Genomic DNA, 25,841 nt, shown 5'->3' with positions numbered 1-25,841 from the left:
ATGCATTTTATTATCTTTGTATTTCTTTATATAAAATAGTATTCTGATAACCAATATGGAGAAATAACCATCACTATAACTATCTGAATCCAATGGGCAATTTGCTTTACATGTGTGGACAGTTCACAGCAAAATTACATTATTCTCTAACAAAAACAGTTCAAATATGCTTATTGTCTCTAGTTTGGATGCTACTTGGGAGATTGACTAATATTTGGCATCACATAGCATAATGTACTGTATATTGAGCTCTGTGGTGCCAAATACTGAGTGAATAAAAAAAAACCTAGAACAAAATGATGTTCTCATGGTATGAACCAACCAGCCATAATGAAGACTGCTATTTCAGGATTACAAAAATTTCGGACTTTTCAAGAAATGTCAATAATAAAATAGCAAATGTAAACACTGCTTGCTTCTACAATGAAGCCAGTTCCCCCACATGTAAAGAGATGGTCTTCCTATTTCCAGATCACCAATTAACTGTAACGAAATTTCCATTCCCAATGAAGAGAACCCAATTGAACATCCAAGATACATTCCACGGAGTAGGCGCCTCCGTAGCCAGGTGGACAGCAGCAGCAGTGCGTAGCACATGCTTCTTGATTAGACCGGGGTTCGAGCCCGTGACCACCAAATACAGAGGATGCGGAAAGGTCAGGGAATGACCACCGCATATCCCCGGAGCAGTAGTAGTAGTGGCATGTGATGCAAGAAAGCAAGTGTATGAGCTTAGGCAGCATCAGCCAAAAAAAAAAAAATCACACCATTCCCTCCAAATGCCTGTCCAGTTCCTCCTTAAATTTATTCAACCTATCAACTTCCACAACGACAGATGGAAGTTTGTTCCAGCAATTAACCACCCACTGGCTAAAGGCAAATTTCCGCACATCTATTCTACATCTGTCTTTTCTTAATTTGAATTTATGCCCCCTTAGGTTCATAATCTGAACAAGTGGCAGGATCCCATCAGAATTCAGCGTGCTCAACCCATTCAAGGCCTTATACACCTCAATCAGATCACCGCACAGGTGCCTAGTCTCCAGCCACTGCGATTTGCAGAACTTAAGCCTCTCTTGGTAAGAGGATCCCTTCATTCCCCTCACCAATCTTGTTGCCCTTCTCTGTACATGCTCAAGCAAATTGACATCCTTCCTAAAATGAGGCCTCCAGAACTGTACGCAGTACTCAAGGCGTGGCCTGACCATTGCCTTATACAGAGGGACAATCACCTCCTTTTCCCTGCTAGCAAAATTCCTATATATCATATATCATTGACAAAACCCCATGACCTGCCCTGGCAGCCTGTCTGCATTGCTCAGAAAACTTTATATCTGACTGCACAATTACTCCCAGGTCTTTTTCATTTTCTACCATCTTAAGTGCAGTACCACACAGTTGGTACTTTTCTCTCGGGTTACTTCTACCCATATGCAGTACTTTGCATTTGTCAAGGTTAAACTTCAGTTGCCACTTCTTAGCCCATCTGCCCAAATTATCTAGATCCTGTTGCAGTAGCACACTGCCATTACTGTCATTAACAACCCTGCAAACCTTTGTATCATCTGCAAACTTCGCCACTAAGCCTGACATACCTTCATCAATATCATTGATAAATATACAAAACAACAGTGGACCCAACACCGAACCCTGTGGAATTCCACTAATAACATTAGTCCACGAAGAGCAGCACCCATTGATTACCACCCTGTCTTCTCCCACTTAACCATCCTATTATCGGGCACCTCCGTAGCCAGGTGGGCAGGAGCAGCAGTGCGTAGCGCACGCTTCTTGATTAGACCGGGATTCGAGCCCGTGACCACCAAACACGGAGGATGTGGAAAGGTCAGGGAATGACCACCGCATATTCCCGGAGCGATATGGCCTTAGTTGCTAATGCTCCTAAAAAAAAAAAAAAAAAAAAAAAAAAACAACCCAAACCCATCCTTTTATCCATTGTAGCAACTTACCCTTAATACCATTCTGCTCCAATTTGTACAATAGTCTTCCATGCGCAACAGTGTCAGAAGCTTTCCTGAAATCCAAATATATGATATCAAAATTATTTTTTGCATCCAGTTCCTTTGTATCCACATCATAATATCCTATCAAATTTGTCAGACAAGACTTTCCCTTAACAAACCCATGCTGTGTCTGAATTATTGCTGCAGTCTTGTCTAGATGATCCTGCAATGCATCTTTAACCAGTGACTCCATTATTTTACCCAGAATAGAAGTTAAACTAACTGGTCTGTAATTACTCATGTCACCCTTCGATCCCCCTTTGTGAATTGGGGATACATTTGCACATTTCCAGTCCGTGGGGACCTCCCCCGAGTCCAAGGATGCTCTCATAATTATGGCTAAGGGTTTGCTTACTTCCTTTTCCGCCTCCTTTAATATAACTGGATAGATCCCATCCACCCCAGGTGCTTTTCTTATGTTTATCTTCAACAATTTCTCCTCCACTTTGCTTTCAGTTATTACAAAATCATTAAGTATCCTGCTACAATCTGATAACCTTCTGCCATTTTCAAACCTTAATAATTCCTCATGTGTGAATGTAGATGCAAAATACTCATTCAGTTTGTTTGCTATCTGAGAAGGATCATCAACAGTCGAACCATCGATGTCAAGTGGACCAATCAGATTCATCCTCTTCCTTTTAGAGTTTCTATAAGTAAAGAAATCCTTGCTGTTTTTCTTAGCATCCTTTGCCAAGGATTTCTCGTAATCTGCCTTCGCCTGCTTTTTTTTTTTTTTTTTTTTGGTAATTATTGGCGCATCAGCTTCTGTGGCCATAGTGCACCTCCCAAGGTTTTTTGCAGTACTTTGATCGAAGCCAAAGGCGGGATTCGAACCCGTGACCTGTGGGTTGCCAGGCAGGCGCTTTACCCACCCGGCTAGCCCGGTCGGCAATTTCGCCTGCCTAACCTCCTTTGTCACTTGATTACAGACTAGCTTATATCTGCCATAGGCTTCTGAGTCGCTTGATAATTTATATGCATCCCATGCATTTTTCTTCTCTGTTACGAGTCTCATTAGTTCATTAGATAACCATTTAGGCCTAAACCTTGAACAATATTTCTTAATAGGTATGAAACTTTTAGTTTGCTAGATATTGCTGGAGAAAGACAGGTGGCTGATACACAAGCAGCAACAGAATATAGTGCAACATTTTGAAAAAATTATTTTAATTAATCATAGATTAATTAAATTAATCTATGATTAATTAAAAATAAATCATAAATTAATCAGATTTTTTTTTTGTGAAGTAATATAGCAGCTTCAGGTTTTTCAGTCCTCAATCTATGCAAATCAGCTTGCAAACACTTTTCACAGGTATAAACTGTTTGAATCATCAATGACCAAAACATTGAATACAACAAAAATTCCCAAAAGAACCATAACAAATTAACATCTTTTTACCAACATTTTTTCATAAAATTAAGAATAACATAAGATAAAAAGTTTAAAATTGTGCAAGTATATATCCAATAGGTCTTGTTTTTGCAGTCTACAAGAAGAAGAGACCCCCACCAAGAAATTTTCTGATGTTTCAGTGACTACAAAGACTAATTTTCTGATGTTTCACTTGCTACAAAGACTAATTTTTAATAAATTGTGTATACAGTTTGACCACCACTAATTCAGCAGCGTTGGGACCTGTGGGGTGCCGGATTAGTGAGTTTGCAAGATCACCTATGGTTATTTTAGCACATACAGTTTACCCAACAGCCAACCAGCTCCTCCTACCTTTAACACGTTGACTGCCAAGCTAGTTTAAGAAAGAAATTCCCCAGGGGCCAAACAATGTTTAACAAAATAATTTGATTAGTAATTCTAAAATAAATATTGTAATGTCAGTGTTTTCGTTTTTTTCGCTTAAAATATATAAAAAAAAAATGCCTTTTTTTTATGTCGCATATATGTGGCCAACATGGCCACATATGTTGGTTACTTTATTTCTTAAGAAGCCGTGTCAGCCACGTACATGTAACACTTATTACGGCATACATATGAAGGTCGTTTGTGATTAGTTTATTTACGATAAACTAATCACAAAAACTAATTACGATAAAATAAACTCTCAAACATCGCAATAAGTTTGTCAGTATTGTTAGATATTTGATGAAAACAAGTTCGTTAGGGTGCTGTATTATCCATCATATTGTGTTGTGTTTTTCCGCAAGTTTGTACAAGTGTGTTGTAAAAAAAAATCTAAAAAGGAATGGCTAAAAGAAAATTACTAAAATAAGAGGAACTGAGAGAAATTGCTGGAATTTACAATTAACCAGAGTTAAACTTCTCACAGACACACCATTGTCGAGTTTTTTCAGAAGTTCAACTTTATCTGTTATGGACAATGTACGGTGTTTGCGCTTTCCACCACAAGAGGCACTTCCTTTATGCATTGGGACCATGGCTGGGGCTAAATGCGAGCAGGTTAAAATAATAAATGCAGAAAAACAAGTGGGAATGACTTGCTAGTGTTTACAAGTTCGTGCCAACAGCTGATGCAGCAACCAACACCACCAAAACAGTAGCGGCAGGTCGGTGCGCCCTTCTGGGAAATTTGAAATTACGTTCGCAGAAATTATGTCCAAATTAGCAGTGGAACCGGATTACCGGTGGCCGGATTAGTGATGGTCGACCTGTATTAGAATTTACCAATTTATTTGTGTCATTGTATTTTAACAGTTTCATGGCTATGACTGTATGTGTAATCAAGTTATTGCAAAATTGCCAATTATATATAACTTAGCAGTTCCCTGAAAGTCTATCAGCAAAAGGCCTTTACAATATCTGATCATCACCAAAATTAATGATTGTTTTCCAACAGAGCTGGGGAATTAAGTTACATATAGTAAATCTGCCAGTGTAGCAGATGAGTTTTATAGTTAACAAATAAAAGTTGATTCTCTTTTGAATAACATTTTTATTTCTAATTGCATAAAAATTGTGTTCACATGTATTGCATAAAAATAAAAGGTCAAAAATTGCATGTTACTACTTTTTGCTTGTGATTTTCACAATAAGCATAGCAGGCTTAGTTAATAGTAGTTTATTTTATATGCTACCACCAAAAAAAAAAAAAAAATCTGTTTACATTAATTAATGGATAAAGAAACCAATAAAAAAAAGAGTATATGTGAGATTAGCAAAGTCTGTTTCTTTGATTCAAGTAACAGGTGAAAGGAACTCGTTTCACATTATGCCTTATGTGTGAGGGATTAAACAAAAATATATTTTATATAGCTAAGGAAAAAGCAAATGCACATTAAACAAAGAGTTAATGTAATGAACGAGAGACAGGTTAGATTCTTGCTCATGGTGCCAGATTTATGTGCAAGCCAAATAAGCCATGGCTTGGGCCTTTGTTAGTCAAGCAGTGCATCAGAGTTGCCTTCTGTGAGGATAAAAATCTATAATTACTTATTTTGAGGTCTCTCCACATACTTGGCTGAGGGCCTTATGTCTAAATCTGGCCTTGCTCACCCACAGACCAATATGTTAAATGACCCTGATATTAAAGCATGATCCATTATAAATACACATGCAATTTTCACTAGTTATATAAAGTTATATACAATAGGATTACATCACCCTGCTACTATGAGCATATAAAATAAAAACTACTCTCCTTATCAAAAAAAAAAAAAAAAGACTGCATAAAATAAAGAGACAATGTTTTAACCATATTAATTATTAACACAATTTTAATTAACCTTAGACATTTAATCAGATGTATATATCACCTGCACAATTCTTCCCTTTCACCTCAAAACATAAAACCACTTACCTCAGGCCCTCCAGGCTTGGAAGCTACTGGTATAACTGGTGCTTTCAAAAATTTTGTTTTTTCTAAAGTCTTTTGTATTTTTTTAGTCATCTAATGTTCAAAAATGAAACATCATTTAGCAAGTTTAACACAGAAAAAAATCAATTTTAATAAAATTCCAATGTTTCAAATAAAAAAAAAAAGGGGCATCCACACCTTACCATATAAAATTCCATACTCTCACAAAATAAAGAATATTTTAATTCTTAAAAAGGATAGCCAAATATCTACAAAAATTAAACTTGTCTTAATTTATTAAAATATTCAATTTTACACTGTCAAACCAATGCCAGTCATTCTTTGCATCAGAAACTGTTGTTTCTGATGCAGAGAATGACATTAGTCAAATGAGCAAAGCTAACTGAAAGATCTTTATACTGGACGAATCACAAAATTATTAAATTGTCAATATTTAATGAAATGTCACCTCGTAATCATCAGCCATTTTCAATCCACTGCAGGATGAAGGCCTCTCCAGCACCTTTCCAGTTCCTTCTGTTTTGAGCACTGGCCATCCATTTACTACCCAAAAACTCATGAATTTCATCTATCCATCTCCGTCTTTGTCTTCTAGGTTTTCTTCTAGCTCCTCTTGGGTACCATTCTGTTATTTTCTTAGTCCACCTGTCATCATGTCTTCGAGCTATGTGTCCTGCCCAATACCATTTTAGTTCTTTAGTTTTGATAAGAATGTCCTTTACTTCAGTTTGCTGCCTAATCCATGTGTTTCTCTTCTTATCTAACAGTCTGATTCCCAATATAATTCGTTCCATTCTTCGCTGTGTAGTTCTCAGCTTCTCTTCCATTCTTTTGGTGAGTGCCCAAGTTTCACTTCAATAAGTCATGGTGGGGAGTATACATTGGTTCATTATTTTACATTTCAGACAAACTGGGATATTGCTCTTCAGTATGTGACTATATTTCCTGAATGCTATCCATCCAAAATTTATTCTTCTCTTGACTTCCAGCCATTTATCATTATTACAGCTAATAACTTGTCCCAGATAAGTATATGACTCCACCTTTTCAATTTCTGCTCCTTCAATCATTATTTCCCTTTCTGTGGCATACTTGTTCATCATTACTTTTGTTTTAGCCATATTCATCTTTAGTCCAAAATCCTTACTAATAGTGCATAACTGATTAAAGTTTTCCTCTAATTCTTTGGGATTGTGGCTTATGACCACAATGTCATCTGCAAATCGTAAATGGTTTAGGTACTCTCCGTTCACATTGACTCCTTTCTGCGACCAGTCTAATCTTCTGAAAGCTTCCTCAAGGGCAGCAGTAAACAGCTTCGAAGATATTGTGTCTCCTTGTCGAACTCCTGTCTCAATTTTAAATTTCCTACTGTCTTTGTCTAGTCTAATAAAGGAGGTAGCACTCTCATATATTTTCTTCAAAATCATAATATATTGGGTATCTATGCCTTGTCTTTGCAGTGCCCGAAATATTGCCTTATGCTGTATGGAGTCAAATGCCTTTTCATAATCCACAAATGCCAGGCATAATGGTGTTTTATATTCATTTGCTTTCTCCATTAGCTGTGATATTACGTGAAGGTGATCCATAGTTGAGAATCCTCTCCTAAAGCTAGCTTGCTCTTTCGGTTGATTCTCATCAAGTATTCTTTCTAATCTGTTAGTAATGACCCTTGCGAACAACTTGTAGATGTGGGATAACAAGCTAATTGGTCTATAATTTCCAATTTCTGATTTATCTCCTTTCTTATGCAGCAAAACTAAGATTGCATTATTCCACTGCTTAGGTGTCATACCTTTTCTAATGCACTTTGTGAAGAGCCTTGGCAGTTTTTGTATTATGTCTCTTCCTCCCAATTTTAACAACTCTACAGTAACTTCATCTTTCCCCGGGGCTTTCTGATTCTTCATTTTCTTCAATGCATGTTCTACCTCATCAGGAAGAATATCGGGTATGTCGTATGTGTTGCTACTTTGCAATCCATCTTCCCCACTACTGGCATCATTCCCTCGCTCCTTGTATAATTCTCTATAGTAGTCTTCTGCTATTTTAATTATGCCCTCTCTGCTGTTTATAAGTACACCATCGCTATTCTTCAGTTTCAGTTTCATTTGTCTTACTGTATTACTGCTCATGGCTGCTGATTTAAATCGTTTGTTTTCCCTTAATGCTTGTTCTACTTTTCTTGTGTTAAATCTTCTTATGTCCTCTCTGAGTCTCTTTCTAATGGCTTTGCATAACTCAGTATACTCAATTTTCTCCCTGTCAGTGTTTTTCTTGCTCTTCATTTGTCGTCTTCGGTTAATCATGACAAGTGTTTCTTGACTAATTTTTTCTTCTTTGGATTTCCTTTTCCCTATAGGTTTCTTGGGCTTTATCACTTTCAGAAAGTTCTAATATTCCTCGTCGATATCTTGGTCCTGAGCAGTCTGCAGAAGCTCAAACTTGTTCTTAAGTTCCAGTACATACTGCTTTTTCTCCTCCTCTGTTATCTCAAAGACCTTTGTATTATTTACTCGAGTCAGTTTTTTCCTTTCCTTTCCTACATCTATATCAAGTGTACATCTTACCATTCTGTGATCACTTCCAACATTTACCTTATTCAGGACAGTAACATCATTCACAATATATCTTCTGTTAGTGAGGATGAAGTCAATTTCATTAGTTGTTAATCCATTTGGACTCTTCCATGTCCACTTTCTGTTCACCCTTTTCTTGAAAAAAAGTGTTCATTACTGACAGTCCTTGAGATTCTGCAAATTCCACAAGACTTTCACCTCTTTTATTTCTTTCACCAATTCCAAAATTTCCTATAGTTCCTCTCTCTGCAGTGTTTTGCCTTTTTCCAACCTTAGCATTGAAGTCCACCATAATAATAGTGTAGTGGGTTTTTTGCTCATCTAGAAGACTCTCAATTTCGGTGTACATATCTTCAACCTCTTCATCATCATGGCTCGATGTTGGTGCATAAATCATTATAACCTTTAGCTTGTACCTCTTAGAAATCTTGAGTATTAGTCTTGACACCCTTGGTGATGTACTTTTGAATTCCAAAATGTTGTTTTTAAAATCTTTATGGACCAGAAACCCAACTCCACCTTCACTCCTTTCATTGTTTCCATTGGTGTACAGCAGATTTCCACTTGATAAACTTATAAGTGATTCATTTCTTCTTGTTGTTTCAGCCAAACCGATGATATTCCAATTCACATTTTCTAATTCCTTTTCCAGCTCTAATATCCTGTCTTAACCGATGAGTGATCTTACGTTATAACAGGCCAAGTTCAGTTTCTGCGCATGGCAGCCTGGTCGTACCCAGAGATTCTTAGCACCCTCTGCTTCCACTCTGATCCTCTCGCTGCCGTAAGTGGGAGAGTGAAAGCTGCTGGGGACTGAGGGCCATTTGCTTTGTCGTGATGTCATATGCTGGAAGGTTTGGTCTTTTCCTCTTCACGCTGACCAGCCGTCTTGAAGACAACCACTCTACACGTTCATTGCCACCTAAGTGACGTAACAAGGCTTACCATCGAGAAGGTGTGAATGAGTGGATTTTAGGGAGGCAGGCCAACCGGACTTCTCCTAAATCTTCTGTAATAGAGAGATATTGGATCCATCAGTGTTTTAGGCTGAGTGTCTGATAACACACAGGATACCTCTTCCCCTCTAAGCCAAATTAAATTTTTTTTTTAATACACTCAGCAATTTTTATAAACATGAGGAAAGTAGTACATGCATATCAGCTGACTGTGGTTCTAGCTCATGTTCCTACAAAATATGATGATATTCTTCTCTCTATCTTGTAAATTCCTCTGACCCCAACTGCCAACCTGGAGTAAAAACAGAAAATTTGTTTAAATGCTCAGATGTCCTCCTCTGAATTGTGCATACTAGCATATGCATACAGAACAGTTTCTGGATGCAGAATGGAGAGTTTCAAGCAAAACTCTGAACTATTCTCTTTGCAAAATCTTTGAGATCAGAAATAATTCTTGGGTTATCTTTGAAAATAAGTCTATTGTTTGCTCAAATGCCTGAATTGACTGACTACACTTTTTAACAACTGCATGCCGTTGCTTTTGCTATTTGGTTTTTAGGAGCATTAGCAACTAAGGCCATATTGCTCCGGGGATATGCGGTGGTCATTCCCTGACCTTTCTGCATCCTCCGTATTTGGTGGTCATGGGCTCGAACCCCAGTCTAATCAAGAAGAGTGTGCTACGCACTGCTGCTCCTGCCTACGGAGGCACCCCACTGCATGCCAAATCAAGTTATGGAACAAATGTGTACCTGTGAATGGACGTAGGAAATTAGGATTCTGAGGAAAGAAGGCCTATGAAGCAACATGTACATGTGTTGGACACATTTTTCTAGAATGTATGTGAAAAATACACCTGGTGTATTTTTCACATACATACATAGAAGCAGACCATTTGCCCTTCTGAAACTAAATAATTACTTTTCTATACTAAAAATCTTGTTGGTACTTTCTTCAATTTTTCAAGAATTCAGACAGCCAACTTTTCTCATGGCTGGAAAAGGAACTCTTATCACTAACTGTTGGAGGAAATGGACATCAGTTTGACTGTTCATAAATTTTTCTTTTAGCATATTTATGCCAGCAATGTAAAAAAACTATATGAAGCAAACTCAATTACAAAAAATTTTGTTGCCCAAGAATCATTACTTATGGACCAAGCCTTGTAACTGCATTTCTGTCAAGATGATCCTGAATCAACTTCTTTAACCACACAATGCATTATTTTTCCTGGAACAGAAGTTAAGCTTACTGGTCTGTAATTACTCACCCCACCCTTTGATCCTCCTTTGGGAATAGGAGAGATGCATATCTCCAATCTGTAGGTATCACCCCCCACCCTAAATCCAAGGATGCTCTCATAATTATGACTAAAGACTGCATATCTTTTCTGCTGCTTCTTTTAATATATTTTATAAATTCCATCTTCCTCAAGTGCTTCATTTACTTTTAACTTTATCAATTTCACTTCCATTTCCTCTCAATTATTATATTTCTTGTATTCCCATTCCTAAAAACTTCATGTGAATAGACATGCATAATATCTGTTCAGTATGTCAACAACCTGAACAGTATCATCTGTAGTTACGCTGGGATCATATCAATTCGATGCAAGACAATTCATTGTATGGCAGTTCAGTGCATGAGAATTCAGTGTGCACAACATTTTGGTAAAAGCCAATTGGTGGCTATGACAATTCAGTTAATCACATACAAACCAAAAATTAAGAAAACTAATGAAGGTTTGGGAAACCAAAAGAAATTTTGGGCACTTAGGAGGAATGCAGAAATTTATAAAATATGGAAAAAATATTTTTTTATCAATTTATTTTGTGCAAAATTATTCATGCTATTTCTATTTATAGTCAGGTTGGAAATTAGGTATGTGCCTATTAACTTCAGCATAACAGTCTGTACATATTGTAATGTGGACAGACAATCATACTCAAGAAAACTGGTGCATTATCAACCAACCCATCCAACATTCCAAGACTGTGCAATGGTATCGGCAGGGTCAGATGCATGGCTTGTTTTGCCTCCATCTGCTTTTATTTCATTATATCATTTAAGAAACACTTTGAGGAACCTCTACTATGTCAAGCCCAGGTACATCGCTTCAACTCCCATCATGATGGAAGGAATTATGGGTAACTTGAGTTCCTTATCAAGCAAACAAGGCATATATGATATTGACGATACAAGATACATAATTTACAGACATATTGCAAATGCCTGTGCTAAACAAGTGTATTATAGCTTACCAACCCATAATAACAGGGGTCAAGAGCTGCCATGAGGCCTGTAAAAAGCCTTACTGGGCCAGACTGCCTTTCCCTGTAGGGGGTACTTGACCCCAATTCTAACCTTCCCCCAATAATGCTTTGAGAAGATTACTTCTTTGATGTTTGATGCTCATCCCCTTAACCTATTTGCATTATTTACCTACTTCTACAACAGAACTAGCCTACCAATAACTTTAAATGTGTTCAATAAAAGTACTGTTAAGCAGCCAGTATCCATTAATGCTTTCTACTGTGCTGTTCTCTGGAACATGTGAATTTCCTAAATATACAACACTGAAAAGTGAAAGTATTAGTAGTGACAAATTATGCAAGAAAGCAAGCTTATACAGCATCCCCTCTAACAGGTGTAAAATTCTTCCTTGAAGTTATTCAAATTACCTACTTCTACAACACCAGATAGAAGTTTGTTCTAACAATCAACTTCCCACTGGCTGAAGACAAATTTCTACACATGTATCCTCCATCCTTCCTCAAATTGAATTTATGCCCCTTGTATGTAGTCTGAGCAAGAGGAAGGACAACCATCAGCAATGAGTTTATTCAATCCATTTAAATCGTGAAATACAACAATAAGATCTCCTTGTAGGTGCCTAGTCACTATAAGCTGCAAATTGCAGCATGAGACTAGGCACCTACAAGAGGCACCCAGAAAACTATGGAGAATCCTTTTGTTCCCCTCATTAATCTTGCAGCTCTTCATTGCACCTTATTCGTTTTAGGAAGTATGTGGATCTGTTGAAACATATTCCTAAAATGGGCTTCCATACATATATGAAGTACTCAAAACGTGGCTTAACGATTGCCTTATATAACAGGATAGTCATCTCATTATCTCTGAGGCAAAAGTGCTGAATATCAATGAAAAACACCATGAGTTACCCTGGCAGCCTGTCTGCACTACTCAAAGAACTTAACATTTGACTGCAAAATTACCCCAAGTCTTTTTCATTTTCCAATACCCAAATGTGGTACCAGACAGTATGTTAATCTGGAATTACTAAATGTTAATTGCCATTTCTTAGCACATCTGAGCAATTTTTCTAAATCTTAATGCAATGGCATACCCTGATTACTGTCAGTAACACCCTACAAACCTTTGTATCATATGCAAACTTATACATTAAGCTTGATAAAACATTCAGTATCTTTAACAGATATAGAAAACAACAATGGACACAGCACTGAAACCTAGAGGACTCCACTAATAACATTAGTGTATGAAGAGCAGTGCCCACTGATAAGCATTCTGTCTAATCAACTCATCCATTCCTTTATCCATAGCAGAAATAGGTCTTAATGACACACTGCTATAATTTGTACAGAAGTCTTTAATGTGCAACAGTATAAAAATCTTTGCCAAAATCGAAGTAAATGATTGTCAAAATTTATTTTTGTATCCAGTTCAATTGTTACTGTTGTAGTAAGCAATCAGATTAGTCAGACAAAATCAACCCTTAAAAAGTCAATATTACGATTGCAGTATAATTGCATTCCTGTCTAGATGAGACTGCATTACTCGTTTAAACCAGCTAATCCATTATTTTTCCCATTCCAGAGAAAATAAGGGAAGTTCTACAATTATTCATATCACCCTTTGATCCCCCCCTTGGTGAATGAGGGAAACATTTTCATATCTCCAATCCATAGCTACCACCCCTAAATCCAAGATGTTTTCACAATTATGGCTAAAGGTTTGCTTACCAATTTTACTGTCTCGCTTAATATAATTGGATAGATTCCATCCCGGGTTAAGTTTAGCATTTACCTTCAACAACTTCTCTTCCAATTTCCTCTCAGTTATCACAAGATCATTTATTTCCCTGTTAGAATTTGATTCATATCTAGCATCCCCATCCCTAAAAACTTCCTTGTAAGTGAATGTAGAAGAAAAATACTTATTCAGTTTATCAGCTATCTGAGCAGGATCATCAATCAGTAAACCACTGATATTAAGTTGACCAATGTGATTCATCCCCTTCCTTCTAGTGTTTACAAAAGAAATAAGAAGCCCTTGCTACTTATCTTAGCATTCTTTGCAAGGTACTTCGATTAATCTGCCTAATCTCCTTTGTGATTTGTTTGCAGAATAGTTTATATTTACTGTAGGCATCTGTATCACCTGATTATATGCATCACATTCATTTTATTCTCTGCCATGAGTCTCATCAGTTCATCTGACATCCATTTAGGTCTAACGCTTGAACAGCATCTCTTAATTGGTATAAAAAGCCTACTAACTTCTACAATTATTCTCTGAATGCTTCGCATTTTTAGAATTTGCTTATCATCATTGGTTGGGCTCGCTACATAGAATTTCAAAAGTGTCCAAGACTAGTGTAGTCACCTTAACAAAAGCAAAAGACCTTCCTGTTATCCTTGAGAGCGGTTACATGTTAAGCTGGTTGGTTTTAATGGGGGTTTTCTGGCACAATGGCAACTAAGGCCAAATTGTGCCTTACATGTTAAGTAAATCACACATCAATACAATGTCACCACTTTTATCTAGTAGCATTAGCATTAGCATTAGTAGAGGCATTTGATGCAAGAAAGCAAGCTTATGCAGCATCAGCCAAAAAAAAAAAAAAAAACCACTTCCACTTCACCCCTCCGTTCGTTCAAAATACCTGTCCAGCTGAGCCTTAAACTTATTTAGGCTATCAACCTCCACCACAAGGGATGGAAGTCTGTTCCACCAACCAACCACCCGCTGGCTAAAGGCAAATTTCCGCACGTCTATCCTACATCTGTCTTTCCTCAATTTGAATTTATGCCCTCTCAGGTGATTATTCTGAGCTAGAGGAAGAATCCCATCAGCATTGAGCATGCTTAAACCATTCAAGGCTTTATACACCTCTATCAGATCACCTCGCTGGTGCCTAGTCTCCAGACACTGTAATTTGCAAAACTTAAGCCGTTCTTCGTAAGAGCACCCCTTTGTTCCATTCACTAATCTTGTTGCCCTTCTCTGTACTCGTTCCAGCAGCTCTACATCCTTCTTGAAATGAGGCCTCCAGACCTGTATACAGTACTCTAGGTGTGGCCTGACCATCGCCTTATACAATGGAATAATCACCTCCTTATCCCTGCTGGAAAAATTCCTGTATATCATTGACAATACTCCATGAGCTACTCTTGCAGCCCGTCTGCACTGCTCAGAGAACTTCATATCTGCCTGCACAACCACCCCCAAGTCCCTTTCATTCTCTACCACTGTCAGTGTTGTACCACAGAGTTGATACGTTGCTCTGGGGTTGCTGTTTCCCATGTGTAGTACTTTACATTTGTCAATGTTAAACTTCATTTGCCACCTCTCAGCCCATCTGCTCAACCTTTCCAGTTTTTTGTGGTTTTTTATCAGCAGATTCTTAATGCATGAAGAGTCACTGCTAATAATGAGAGAGAGAGAGAGAGAGAGAGAGAGAGAGAGAGAGAGAGAGAGAGGCAACTTTCGTTGCCTCTCTAATGTGCCAACACAAAAAACAATCAACCAATAAATCTACAAGTTTTGCTACTGTGTGACACACTGAGTGGCTGATGCACCACAAGTTCCAGTCAGCATCTGGTAAGTTAAAATCCCCATTATAAAACATTCTGATTTATGGCACTCTTATTCATCAGTACAAGTTTTCATTACTAATCACAGTCATTAGGCCTATAACATAATCCTACTCTCATTTTTGATTTACCAGCTTATGTCACACCAAACTGCCTCAAGATTGCACTGACCACTGATGTCAACCAAATGCACTGCCTTATATTTTATCTGCTTCTTAACTAAGAACATAACTAACCCCTCCCCATATCCTGTCTGTCCTTTCTGCACAATTGTCCTCTTCAAATTCTAAATCCCTTATGTCTAACTGCCACCATGTCTCCAATTTCCCAACGATGTCTGTACACGATGACTTCACTACTACTTCAAATTCATCAAATTTATACACTATGCTTGTACTCATTTACTAAGTATCAGTAAACTCACAAGTATACATGCAAAAGTTTCTACTCTTAGTAGCTCTAACATGGCCCATGTTTGTATTCCTCAAAGAGATCCTTCAGCTAGTCTTGAAATTCCCAACACCCTCCTTTCCAGGTTGCAGCATATTCCAATAGAGGCTCACATCTGGTGAGTATGGGCTTGGCACATCCAGGGTCCTGAGCTGGATATCATCATTCTTCTCTTTCTTGGTGATTCCCTTCTACTTTTGAGTCTCTCTCTCTCTCTCTCTCTCTCTCTCTCTCTCTCTCAGGGTAACTCAGGAATTTTTTTTTGGCTGGTGCAGCATAAGCCTCAGGCTTCCTTACACCGTATAGCTAATAATAATAATAAGCAGTGCAAGAATCACTTATACTTCTGCCTACAGCTGTTAATCTATTACTCTGTGTATTTCCTCCAAGCTAGCAGTTTTCCAACACACTTAACATTAACTTTATAACGTCAGCAAATAACTTTGTGCCTCTTCTATTTAAGTGTTTCTCATCCCCGTAAAAACAGTCTCTCCTATTAACAAGCACAGACCATGCTGATAAAAATTAACTGATGAGACTTGCACAATCTCTTTGGGGTTCAAAATGACTAACAATGCTTTCATCGTATACTCTGATTATCAAGCAATGACTCTTCATGCATTAAGAATCTGTACATAAAAGACCAACTAGGTGGCAGTAATCATAGTGTACTGGTCTGGAATTTACTTAATAATGCACAGAACTACTGTCAAGGGCAAAAGGAAGGATTTTTTGGCTTCATAAAGGTGACTACTACTCTCAGACAGTTTTTAAATTCTGGAGGACCAACTAATAACGTTACCAATAGCAAATTCTAAATGGAAGGCATTCAGAGAGGTAATCATGGAACCTACTAGGCTTTTAATCACAAATAAGAGATACTATTCTAGGCTTAGATCTAAATGGATGTTAAACGAACTGATTAGACTTATGAGAGAGAAGAAAAACGTATGGAAAGCATATAAATTATCAGCCCATACAAAAGTCTACAGTATGTATAAATTAGACTGCAATCAAGTCACAAAAGAGGTTAGGCAAATTAAGATAGTTTAGTATTAGTAGTGGCAAATGATGCAAGAAAGCAAGCTTATACAGCAGCCAAAAGAAGAAGAAGCAAAAAAGAAAACCTTTTCTATGCTGAGACAACAGTCTAACTACATTCCTGTGTAGATGGTCCTGCACTTTTTTTTAATCGGTGACTACATTATTTTCCCTAGAACAGAAGTTATTCTGACAGATCTGTAATTACTGATGTCACCCTTTGATTCTCCTATATAAAATGGGGATACATTTGACACATCTCCAGTCACAGGATTCTCCCCTGAATCCAAAGATACTCTCATAGTTATAGCTAAGAGTTTGCTAACCTACTTTGCTGCCTCTCTTAATATAATTGGATGAATGCCATTAACCACAGGTTGCCTTGTTTATGTTTAACTTCAACAATTTCTTTCACATTCCTCTCAGTTATCACAAAATCATTCAGCTCCCTGTCAGAATGAGATAAACTTCTAACATCCCTTTCCTTAATGAATTTCTTGGGTGTGAATGCAGATGCAAAGTACTTATTCAGTTTGTCAGCAATCTGAACATGAACACCAACAGCTGAACCACTGATATCAAGTGGACCAATGTGCTTCATCTCTTCATTTCTAGTATTTACATAAGAAATCTTTGCAAAAATGGCCATTAAAATTCACTGGCAATCTCTATTTCTCTGTAGATTATGATTTGATTATAGACTAGTTTATATCTATTGTATACTTTCATATTACCCGATAATTTATATTCATCCCAACTTGTGGAATAAATGAAAATATGCATTTTTCATTCCTTCCACAAGTCATATTTGTTCATCAGACATTGATTTAGGTCTAAGCTTTGAACATTATTTCTTAGTTGGTAAAAAAAAGCCAAGTAGCTTCTACGATTACTTCCCTGAATGCTTTCCATTTAGTATTTCCTGTTCGTAACATCATCAGTTGATCCCACTGCACTGTACAGAATTTAAAAACTTTCTGAGACCACTGTAGTCATCTTTACAAAAGCCCTTCCTTTTACCTTTGACGGCAGTTACATCTTTAAGTAAATCACATATCAAAGGCAGATATTGTTGGGATATTGGTGACGTGGTGTCACAGATATTAGGATTGCAGAATTGGAATTTGGGGAGTACAATGTGTACAGAAAGGATAGAAAGGGAAGAGGGTTTATGCTGTTAATTAAAAAAAACATAAAATCTAAGGAAATGCATCCAGTTGACATAGAGGAACAGGGCAATGTTGAGTCAGTTTGGTGTGACATAAGCACTGGGAAAGCAAAAATAAGAGTGAGATATAGGCCTAATGACTCTAATGAGTACAACGAACAATTGTACAGAGAAATACCTTATAATGGGTATTTCTTATAGAATGTCTTATATAATGGGGGATTTTAATTTCCCAGATATTGGCTGGAACTTGTGAATTGGTCACTTACACACTAGCAAGACTTTTGTGGATTTATTGGATGATTGTTTTCTGCTGCAGCATGTTCGAGAGGCAACCAGTGAGGGTAATAACTCTTGATCTGGTTATTAGCAGTGATTATTCACATATTAAGAATTTGCAGATAAAGGAACCTCTAGGTGGCAGAGATCAGATTCTACTGATGTGGGATTTACTTAAAGATATAATTACCATCAGGATAAAAGGGAAGGATTTTTGCTTCAGTAAAGGTGACTACAGTGGTCTCAAACAGTTTTTAAATTCAGAATCAGACTGGTCTACTTGAACTGCAACAGGATCTAGAAAATTTGGGCAGATGGGCTGAGAAGTGGCAACTGAAGTTTAACCTTAACAAATGTAAAGTACTGCATATGGAGAGAAGTAACCCCAGAGAAACGTACCAGCTGCGTGGTACTACACTTCAGGTGGTAGAAAATGAAAAAGACCTGGGAGTAATTGTGCAGGCAGATATGAAGTTTTCTGAGCAATGCAGATAGGCTGCCAGGGCAGGTCATGGGGTTTTGTCAATGATATATAGGAATTTTGCTAGCAGGGAAAAGGAGGTGATTGTCCCTGTGTATAAAGCAATGGTCAGGCCACGCCTTGAGTACTGCATACAGGTTTGGAGGCCTCATTTTAGGAAGGATGTAGATTTGCTTGAGCATGTACAGAGAAGGGCAACAAGATTGGTGAGGGGAATGAAGGGATCCTCTTACCAAGAGAGACTTAAGTTCTGCAAATTGCAATGGCTGGAGACTAGGCACCTGCGCGGTGATCTGATTGAGGTGTATAAAGCCTTGAATGGGTTGAGCATGCTGAATTCTGATGGGATTCTTCCATTTGTTCAGATTCCAAACCTAAGGGGGCATAAATTCAAGTTAAGGAAAGACAGATGTAGTACAGATGTGCCGAAATTTGTCTTTAGCCAGCGGGTGGTTAATTGCTGGAACAAACTTCCATCTGTTGTTGTGGAAGTTGATATGTTAGATAAATTTAAGGAGGAACTGGACAAACATTTAGAGGGAATGGTTGTGTGAATTTTTTTTTTTTTTTTGGCTGATGCTGCATAAGCTCATACACTGCTTTCTTGCATCACAATCCACTAACTACTACTTACTGTGAACTTCCGTTATCTGATAATTTATAATAATCGCATACATTTTTTCTTCTCTGCTTTCAGTTCATCTGACATCTATTTAGCTACAAACCTTGAACAATACCTTTTAGTTGATATAAAAAGCTTAGTAGCTTTTATAATCACTTCCCCAAACACCTGCTGCTTAGAATTTGCAGCTGTTGACAACATTAATTATTCCCACTGATAAGAATTTGAAAACTGTCCAAGACCAATTGTAGTCTTTAGATAGTTTTCAGTTTCATCTTTTCAAAAGAAAACCCCTTCTTCTTTACATGAATGTTTACTTTTGCCAGTAGTTATTGTTATCTTTCTCAGTAGTTATATTATCTTTACCTTTGACTATAGTTATATCTTTAAATAAATCCCTTATCAATATACTAACTGGCATCTAGTGGTTCCTTTACCTAAAGATTTTTAATGTATGATTCTATTGTAACTCATTTAAAATGAAAATGTTTATATTTAAAACAAAATTAGCATTAGCATAGTTGAGGCATATCATGCAAGAAAGCAAGCTTATAGAGCATCAGCCAAAAAATAAAAAAAAAAAACACCCTTCCCATTTCACCCATCTGGTCACTCCAAATGTTTGTCTAGTTCAGCCTTAAATTTATTTAAGGCTATCAACTTCCACAACAACAGATGGAAGTCTGTTCCATCAATCAACCACCCGCTGGCTAAAGGCAAACTTCTGCACATCTATCCTGGAATATAAAATGTTCCAAACACACAGAACATAAATAATTTGATTTATAAACAATAAACTTTAATTGTGTTAAACATTAATACATACTAGCTGTACCCATTGCAAAAATTTTGCAATCGGTAGCAGAATTTTTCTCTAGCTGTCCTAAAGAAACATAGTCCATGTTTTGTCGTGAGCAGGTAAGCAAATACGTGTTGAATCCTTTCTCATTTCTTGTATCTGAGGAAACAAATTTTTATTTCGTTTCGCCATCTTTCCGATTATTCAAAATGTGCATGTTGCGTAACAATTTCACACGTACAAAATGTAATACAGTCTCTATAATACTTCTTTGAAAACAACATTTTTTATATTCTTGTGCCCTTCTGGTAAACTTATCTTAACATGCTGGAATGATCTGACCCGAGACATTGCTACATACAATTGGCCATGACTAAATACAGGGTCAGTAAGCAAAATTCTGACTCTATCAAATGTTTGCCCTTGACTTTTATTTACAGTCATTGCAAAAGCCAGCCGAATAGGAAACTGACGTCTCTTAAATGAGAATGACAAAGTTGAATCAGATGGAGTCAAATCTAAACACGGTAAGGATACCCATTTTCCTTTGGCTTCTCCTATTATTATTTCTAGATCCAAATAATTCTGATGCATAACTTTGACTATAAGTCTCGTACCATTGATCAATCCTTCTGAAATTGCCATATTCTGCAGTAAAATAAAATGATTCCTGACTTTTTTACACTTAAAATTTAAGACTTGACAGTGAACACACCTTTCATTAAGTAAGCCAATACTGTAACATATTAAATCCTTCAGATCCTTAAATGCACATTTCAGACCAATCCCGGACGCATTTGCAGGAGCATGAAAATGCGTGTTTCTTCTTAGCCGCAAAGTACATTCAACACGACCAGTCGGAGTAACATGCTGGTGTACGTAATGTGGTTAAGCTAGGCAGCGCTAGTAGACAAAACTGGCCCATTCTGTAAAATAAAATTACTTGGAATTTTTATATTTTCCCATTTTTTTGCACACCTAGGAAGAAATATCTTCAATTTGAGACCGCTTTCAGCCCGATCGGTTAGGCCTATTGTTCACAATGGCCATCTCAAGAAAACGGCTTCTGTATTAATATATAGATAATTTAATTACATGTATACAGATCCTCTCAAACCATATTTTCTTTTTCAAAAAAGTCAGTAATGTTGTGTTGCATGAAAAAACTTATTATACTGCCATTTCACAATGTCATTCTTCATTTCTGTTAGAGTAAAAAAACTATTTTTCAAACACTTTGTCAGAATTAGAAAATTTTTCTTCACTTCCTTTCTTCACTTCCCTTACAGACTTTTCCTAATGAAATGATATTGCTACATCTACCCACATATTCATACACAACCTACATTAACATGCCTTTCATCACAGTTGTTCAAGGTGCCTCCGTAGCCAGGTGGGCAGGAGCAGCAGCAGTGCGTAGCACATGTTTCTTGATTAGACCGAGGTTCGAGCCCGTGACCACCAAATACGGAGGATGTGGAAAGGTCAGGGAATGACCACCGCATGTCCCTGGAGCAATATGGCCTTAGTTGCTAATGCTCCTAAAAACCAAATAATAACAACAACAGTTGTTCAACACATTTACACTATCTCTTATTCCATCTAAATAAATGAAAACATTGTCATTTAGCCCTCAATTGCTAATATGATGTAGGGCAGACACCACTTTTTTAAAAATTTTTACATTTTTAAAATTTGTAAATGAAATCAAATCCTCCAATATACACTTGCCCACCAATATTCTCTAACTGATTATACAATATTTTTTGTTTTCATTTCAATATAGTCATTTAGAAAATTTGGACAAATGGGCTGAGAAGTAGCAACTGAAGTTTAAAAGTCAGTAACGTGTTGTATGAAAGAACTTATTATACTGCCATTTCACAATGTCATTCTTCATTTCTGTTAAGAGTAAAAAACTATTTTTCAAACACTTTGTCAGAATTAGAAAATTTTTCTTCACTTCCTTTCTTCACTTCCCTTACAGACTTTTCCTAATGAAATGATGCATATGGGTAGAAGTAACCCCAGATAAATGTACGAACTGTGTAGTACTACACTTAAGGTGGTAGAAAACGAAAAAGACCTGGGAGTAATTGTGCAGTCAGATATGAAGTTTTCTGAGCAATGCAGACAGGCTGCTAGGGCAGGTCATGGGGTTTTGTCAATGATATATAGGAATTTTGCTAGCAGGGAAAAGGAGGTGATTGTCCCTCTGTATAAGGCAATGGTCAGGCCACGCCTTGAGTACTGCGTACAGGTCTGGAGGCCTCATTTTAGGAAGGATGTAGATTTGCTTGAGCATGTACAGAGAAGGGCAACAAGATTGGTGAGGGGGAATGAAGGGATCCTCTTACCAAGAGAGGCTTAAGTTCTGCAAATTGCAATGGCTGGAGACTAGGCACCTGCACAGTGATCTGATTGAGGTGTATAAGGCCTTGAATGGGTTGAGCATGCTGAATTCTGATGGGATTCTTCCACTTGTTCAGATTACGAACTTAAGGGGACAAATTCAAATTAAGGAAAGACAAACGTAGAATAGATGTGCAGAAATTTGCCTTTAGCCAGTGGGTGGTTAATTGCTGGAACAAACTTCCATCTGTTGTTGTGGAAGTTGATAGGTTAAATAAATTTAAGGAGGAACTGAACAAACATTTAGAGGAAATGATTCTGTGAATTTTTTTTTTTTTTTTTTTTTTGGCTGATGCTGCATAAGTTCATACACTTGCTTTCTTGCATCACATGCCACTACTACTACTACTATTTCATTTCAATTTTCATTTAAAAAAAAAATATATATATATTAGTTTTCAATTGTTTCTTCGGGGAAAAAAAAGGTTTACCGTTGAGTATGACTGAGTTTAAGTCCTATGAATAAATGTTATACTGGGTGGTAAGAAAAGGCACCAGAAATTACCATCACTGCATGATAAAATTTCATCCAAAGGATGTGCAGGGGAATTATCTAACAATAAAAATGTAAACATTAAGTTCTTGTTTCATAAAAATCAGTCATAGGCAGTCTGAATTAGTGAAGTCCAAATTAGCATTTTCAACTTTACTAATTCTAAGTTTTACTATATATAAGCCATATATGCAAGCAAAGAGAACATGTATTATATTTGAAAGCTAATAAAAACTAAATGAATATGAATATTCATAAAATTTTTCTATATACTTTGTCAATGACAGCATCCCTTTTCTCCTTTGGTACCAGATCAATCTTGTTAAGAATTACTATCATCTTATCACAGGTAATTTCTCCAATGACAAGACATTCTGCTGTCTGTGTTTGTATACCTTTGGTAATGTCCACAACCAACATCATCATATCAATTATTTGGGCTCCTGAAACAAATTATTCTATAAAGTATAGATCTTTAATACAAATAAACACACATAACCAAACTATCCCACCAAAAGTCAGGGGACACCCTCTAATGCAGGCAATTATGCCTAAGGAATATACAAATATTTTGACCTATAAAGGCAACCAACAGTCAAACAGCCTGGGATTCATTTCAGATGTATACACCAAAGGAAGAGCACACAGAACAAGCCCACAATACTTCAGAGGGGAATGAAAGTTGGATGTCATGTGGGAAATTATGCATACATTACTGATCAGCAAATAAATGCTCCCAAATTGATAACTAGCAATGTGTCCAACATTCAGCCAAAGAAATCACCAGGTAGGAATAAGATACTGACTAAGAGGAGCCAATGCATCTTGAAACATTGGTTACCTCATCTTGCCAACAGACCCTGGAGAATTTGAGTGTAGAGCTGTGAGAGACCATAGACAAACAAAAAAAGTGTTTCCACAACTCACAGCTGCATACCATGAAGCCTCTGCTAATGATAACAAATGTGCACCAGACTGTGGATAAATGGAAATCAGTTGCAGAAAGACAGGTCTCACTGAATTGGATGGACATGCTTGGATAAGGGGAATGCCTGGAGAATTCTTGACTACCTGAGCATGTCATTCCAATGTGAAGTTGGGAGCAAGAAGTTTCATAGCCTGGGGGTGCATTCTAATGGTATAGACAACATCCACTGGTTTTAGTACATGGTATCATGAATGCTGCATCCCACATTGATGTTCAGGACAATTCCATGCCCTACATTGTGGCAATTTCGTGGAAGTAGCCCTTCACCTTACTACACGACAACACACTGCATCATAAAGCAAGCAATAACAGAAGAGAATAAATATCAAAACACAGCAGTGGCCAGTAGAGAGGCCTAACCTTAACTGAATTAAAAGTCTGTGGGATGAAGCAGAATTCAGAATTAGGGTAAGGCCAAGATAAACCTCTCTTTTAGTGAAGAGCTCACAAATTCTTTAAAGGAGAAAGCCTAATAAGCAATACTACCAACTTTTTACCAGGAATTAGTAGAACACCTTCCACAAAGCAATTAAGCAGTCATTGCTTAATTTCTTTGAATAAATACATTTGTCCAAAATTAGAGTCCTATGACTTTTGTTAGGAATGTATATATACTGTACATACACAAATGAAACAATAATGTTAAATATATATCACTAATTCATTCTCATCTTATCTGATCAGCATATACCAGGGATGGACAGCCCACAGCATGCATGCCACTGTGCAGCTCTTGTTAGTGCCACACTTCCCAAAGTGAAGGAAAAAAAAAAAAAAAAACTAATATAAAAAAATTATACAGCCAATTTCAAAAAAATCAGTAATAAAATTAAACAGTACACCCTTTGGGATATGCTTTGTCCCAAAGGGCAGTGGCAATTTTGGCTTCTCGGCATTTTTTTCGCTCTGATTTCTTTTCACTGCATATATTGATATAACATAACTCATTGACTAAAATACAATTATTGATTAAAGATAGAAAAGTTATGTCATTTATTTCTTCACATGCTTCATACTTGAACATTAGTAAGTGCTGGACACATTCCTCTTTGAAAGCTATTAACTTACTAAGTAATTTCAAATAGCCTTGGTTAATGTGCATTAGTGTGTCAGCATCAAAAGAGTTTGGAAAGCACTGACATACCATTTAAATTCCACTTTTATTGAGAAGATATGACTTGGATTTCAACATGGCAGGAACTTTATTTACCAGCTCATATTTACTGCCTTTTAGATTAATTTAGTGCAGGGCACTAGAATGGTCAGGGAATGAACATTTCTTCATTAATCTAAATAGAATTATTATCCTTAACAAAAAGAGCATCGATACACGAGGAAATTAATCTTTTGAGAATGTTCCCCAGATTAGCCAGGCGAGCAGTAGCTCGATACAACAGAGGATGCTCCACTAGCTTACCTAGGCGCCTCCTTAGCCAGGTGGGAAGGAGCAGCAGTGCGTAGCACATGCTTCTTGATTAAACCGGGGTTCGAGCCCGTCACCACCAAATACGGAGGATGCGGAAAGGTCAGGGAATGACCACCGCATATCCCGGAGCAATATGGCCTTAGTTGCTAATGCTCCTAAAAACCAAATAACAACAACAAACAAACAACTAGCTTACCTGGCTTGAGTAGAATTTTTAATAATGCAGATTTCTAAAAAGATGGGAATACTGAAAGGTGTAATTAAAGAGTGATGTCAAATTAGGGAATTTAGAATGCAACTTTACAATGAACTCTCCCTTGATTAAGTCACTTCCAGGACACTGATTAGATTTGATCCTGGCAACTGGAGAATTAATTTCAAAAGTTGTAAACGGAGTAGCTTGAGTAGACATGAAATAGTCTAAATTATTTAGATCTACGAAACAATTTAGAAGTAAATCAGAAG

At 37.1% G+C, this 25,841-nt stretch overlaps 1 protein-coding gene across 2 annotated transcripts in view; it reads right to left on the bottom strand.

The window, feature by feature from the left end:
- eEFSec (eukaryotic translation elongation factor, selenocysteine-specific) overlaps positions 1-25,841 on the bottom strand; it is a 101,574-nt gene that overhangs the window by 60,411 nt on the left and 15,322 nt on the right. The window contains exons 2-3 of one of the 2 annotated variants that reach the window (XM_090368630.1): positions 23,236-23,405; positions 5,804-5,893 (exon numbers count right to left, since the gene is read on the bottom strand). In XM_090368630.1, coding sequence (XP_090224756.1) covers positions 5,804-5,893; positions 23,236-23,405 — 260 coding nt within the window. The remainder of the gene's footprint in view (positions 1-5,803; positions 5,894-23,235; positions 23,406-25,841) is intronic. The other variant, XM_090368631.1, reaches the window with a different exon arrangement.

This window comes from Mastigoproctus giganteus, chromosome 2 (assembly GCF_048544385.1).
Source record: "Mastigoproctus giganteus isolate SK-2022 chromosome 2, ASM4854438v1, whole genome shotgun sequence".
Classification (NCBI taxonomy): Eukaryota; Metazoa; Arthropoda; class Arachnida; order Uropygi; family Thelyphonidae; genus Mastigoproctus; species Mastigoproctus giganteus.
The sequence above is the reverse complement of the archived record's forward strand: the minus strand, read 5'-3'. Positions and strand labels throughout refer to the sequence as shown.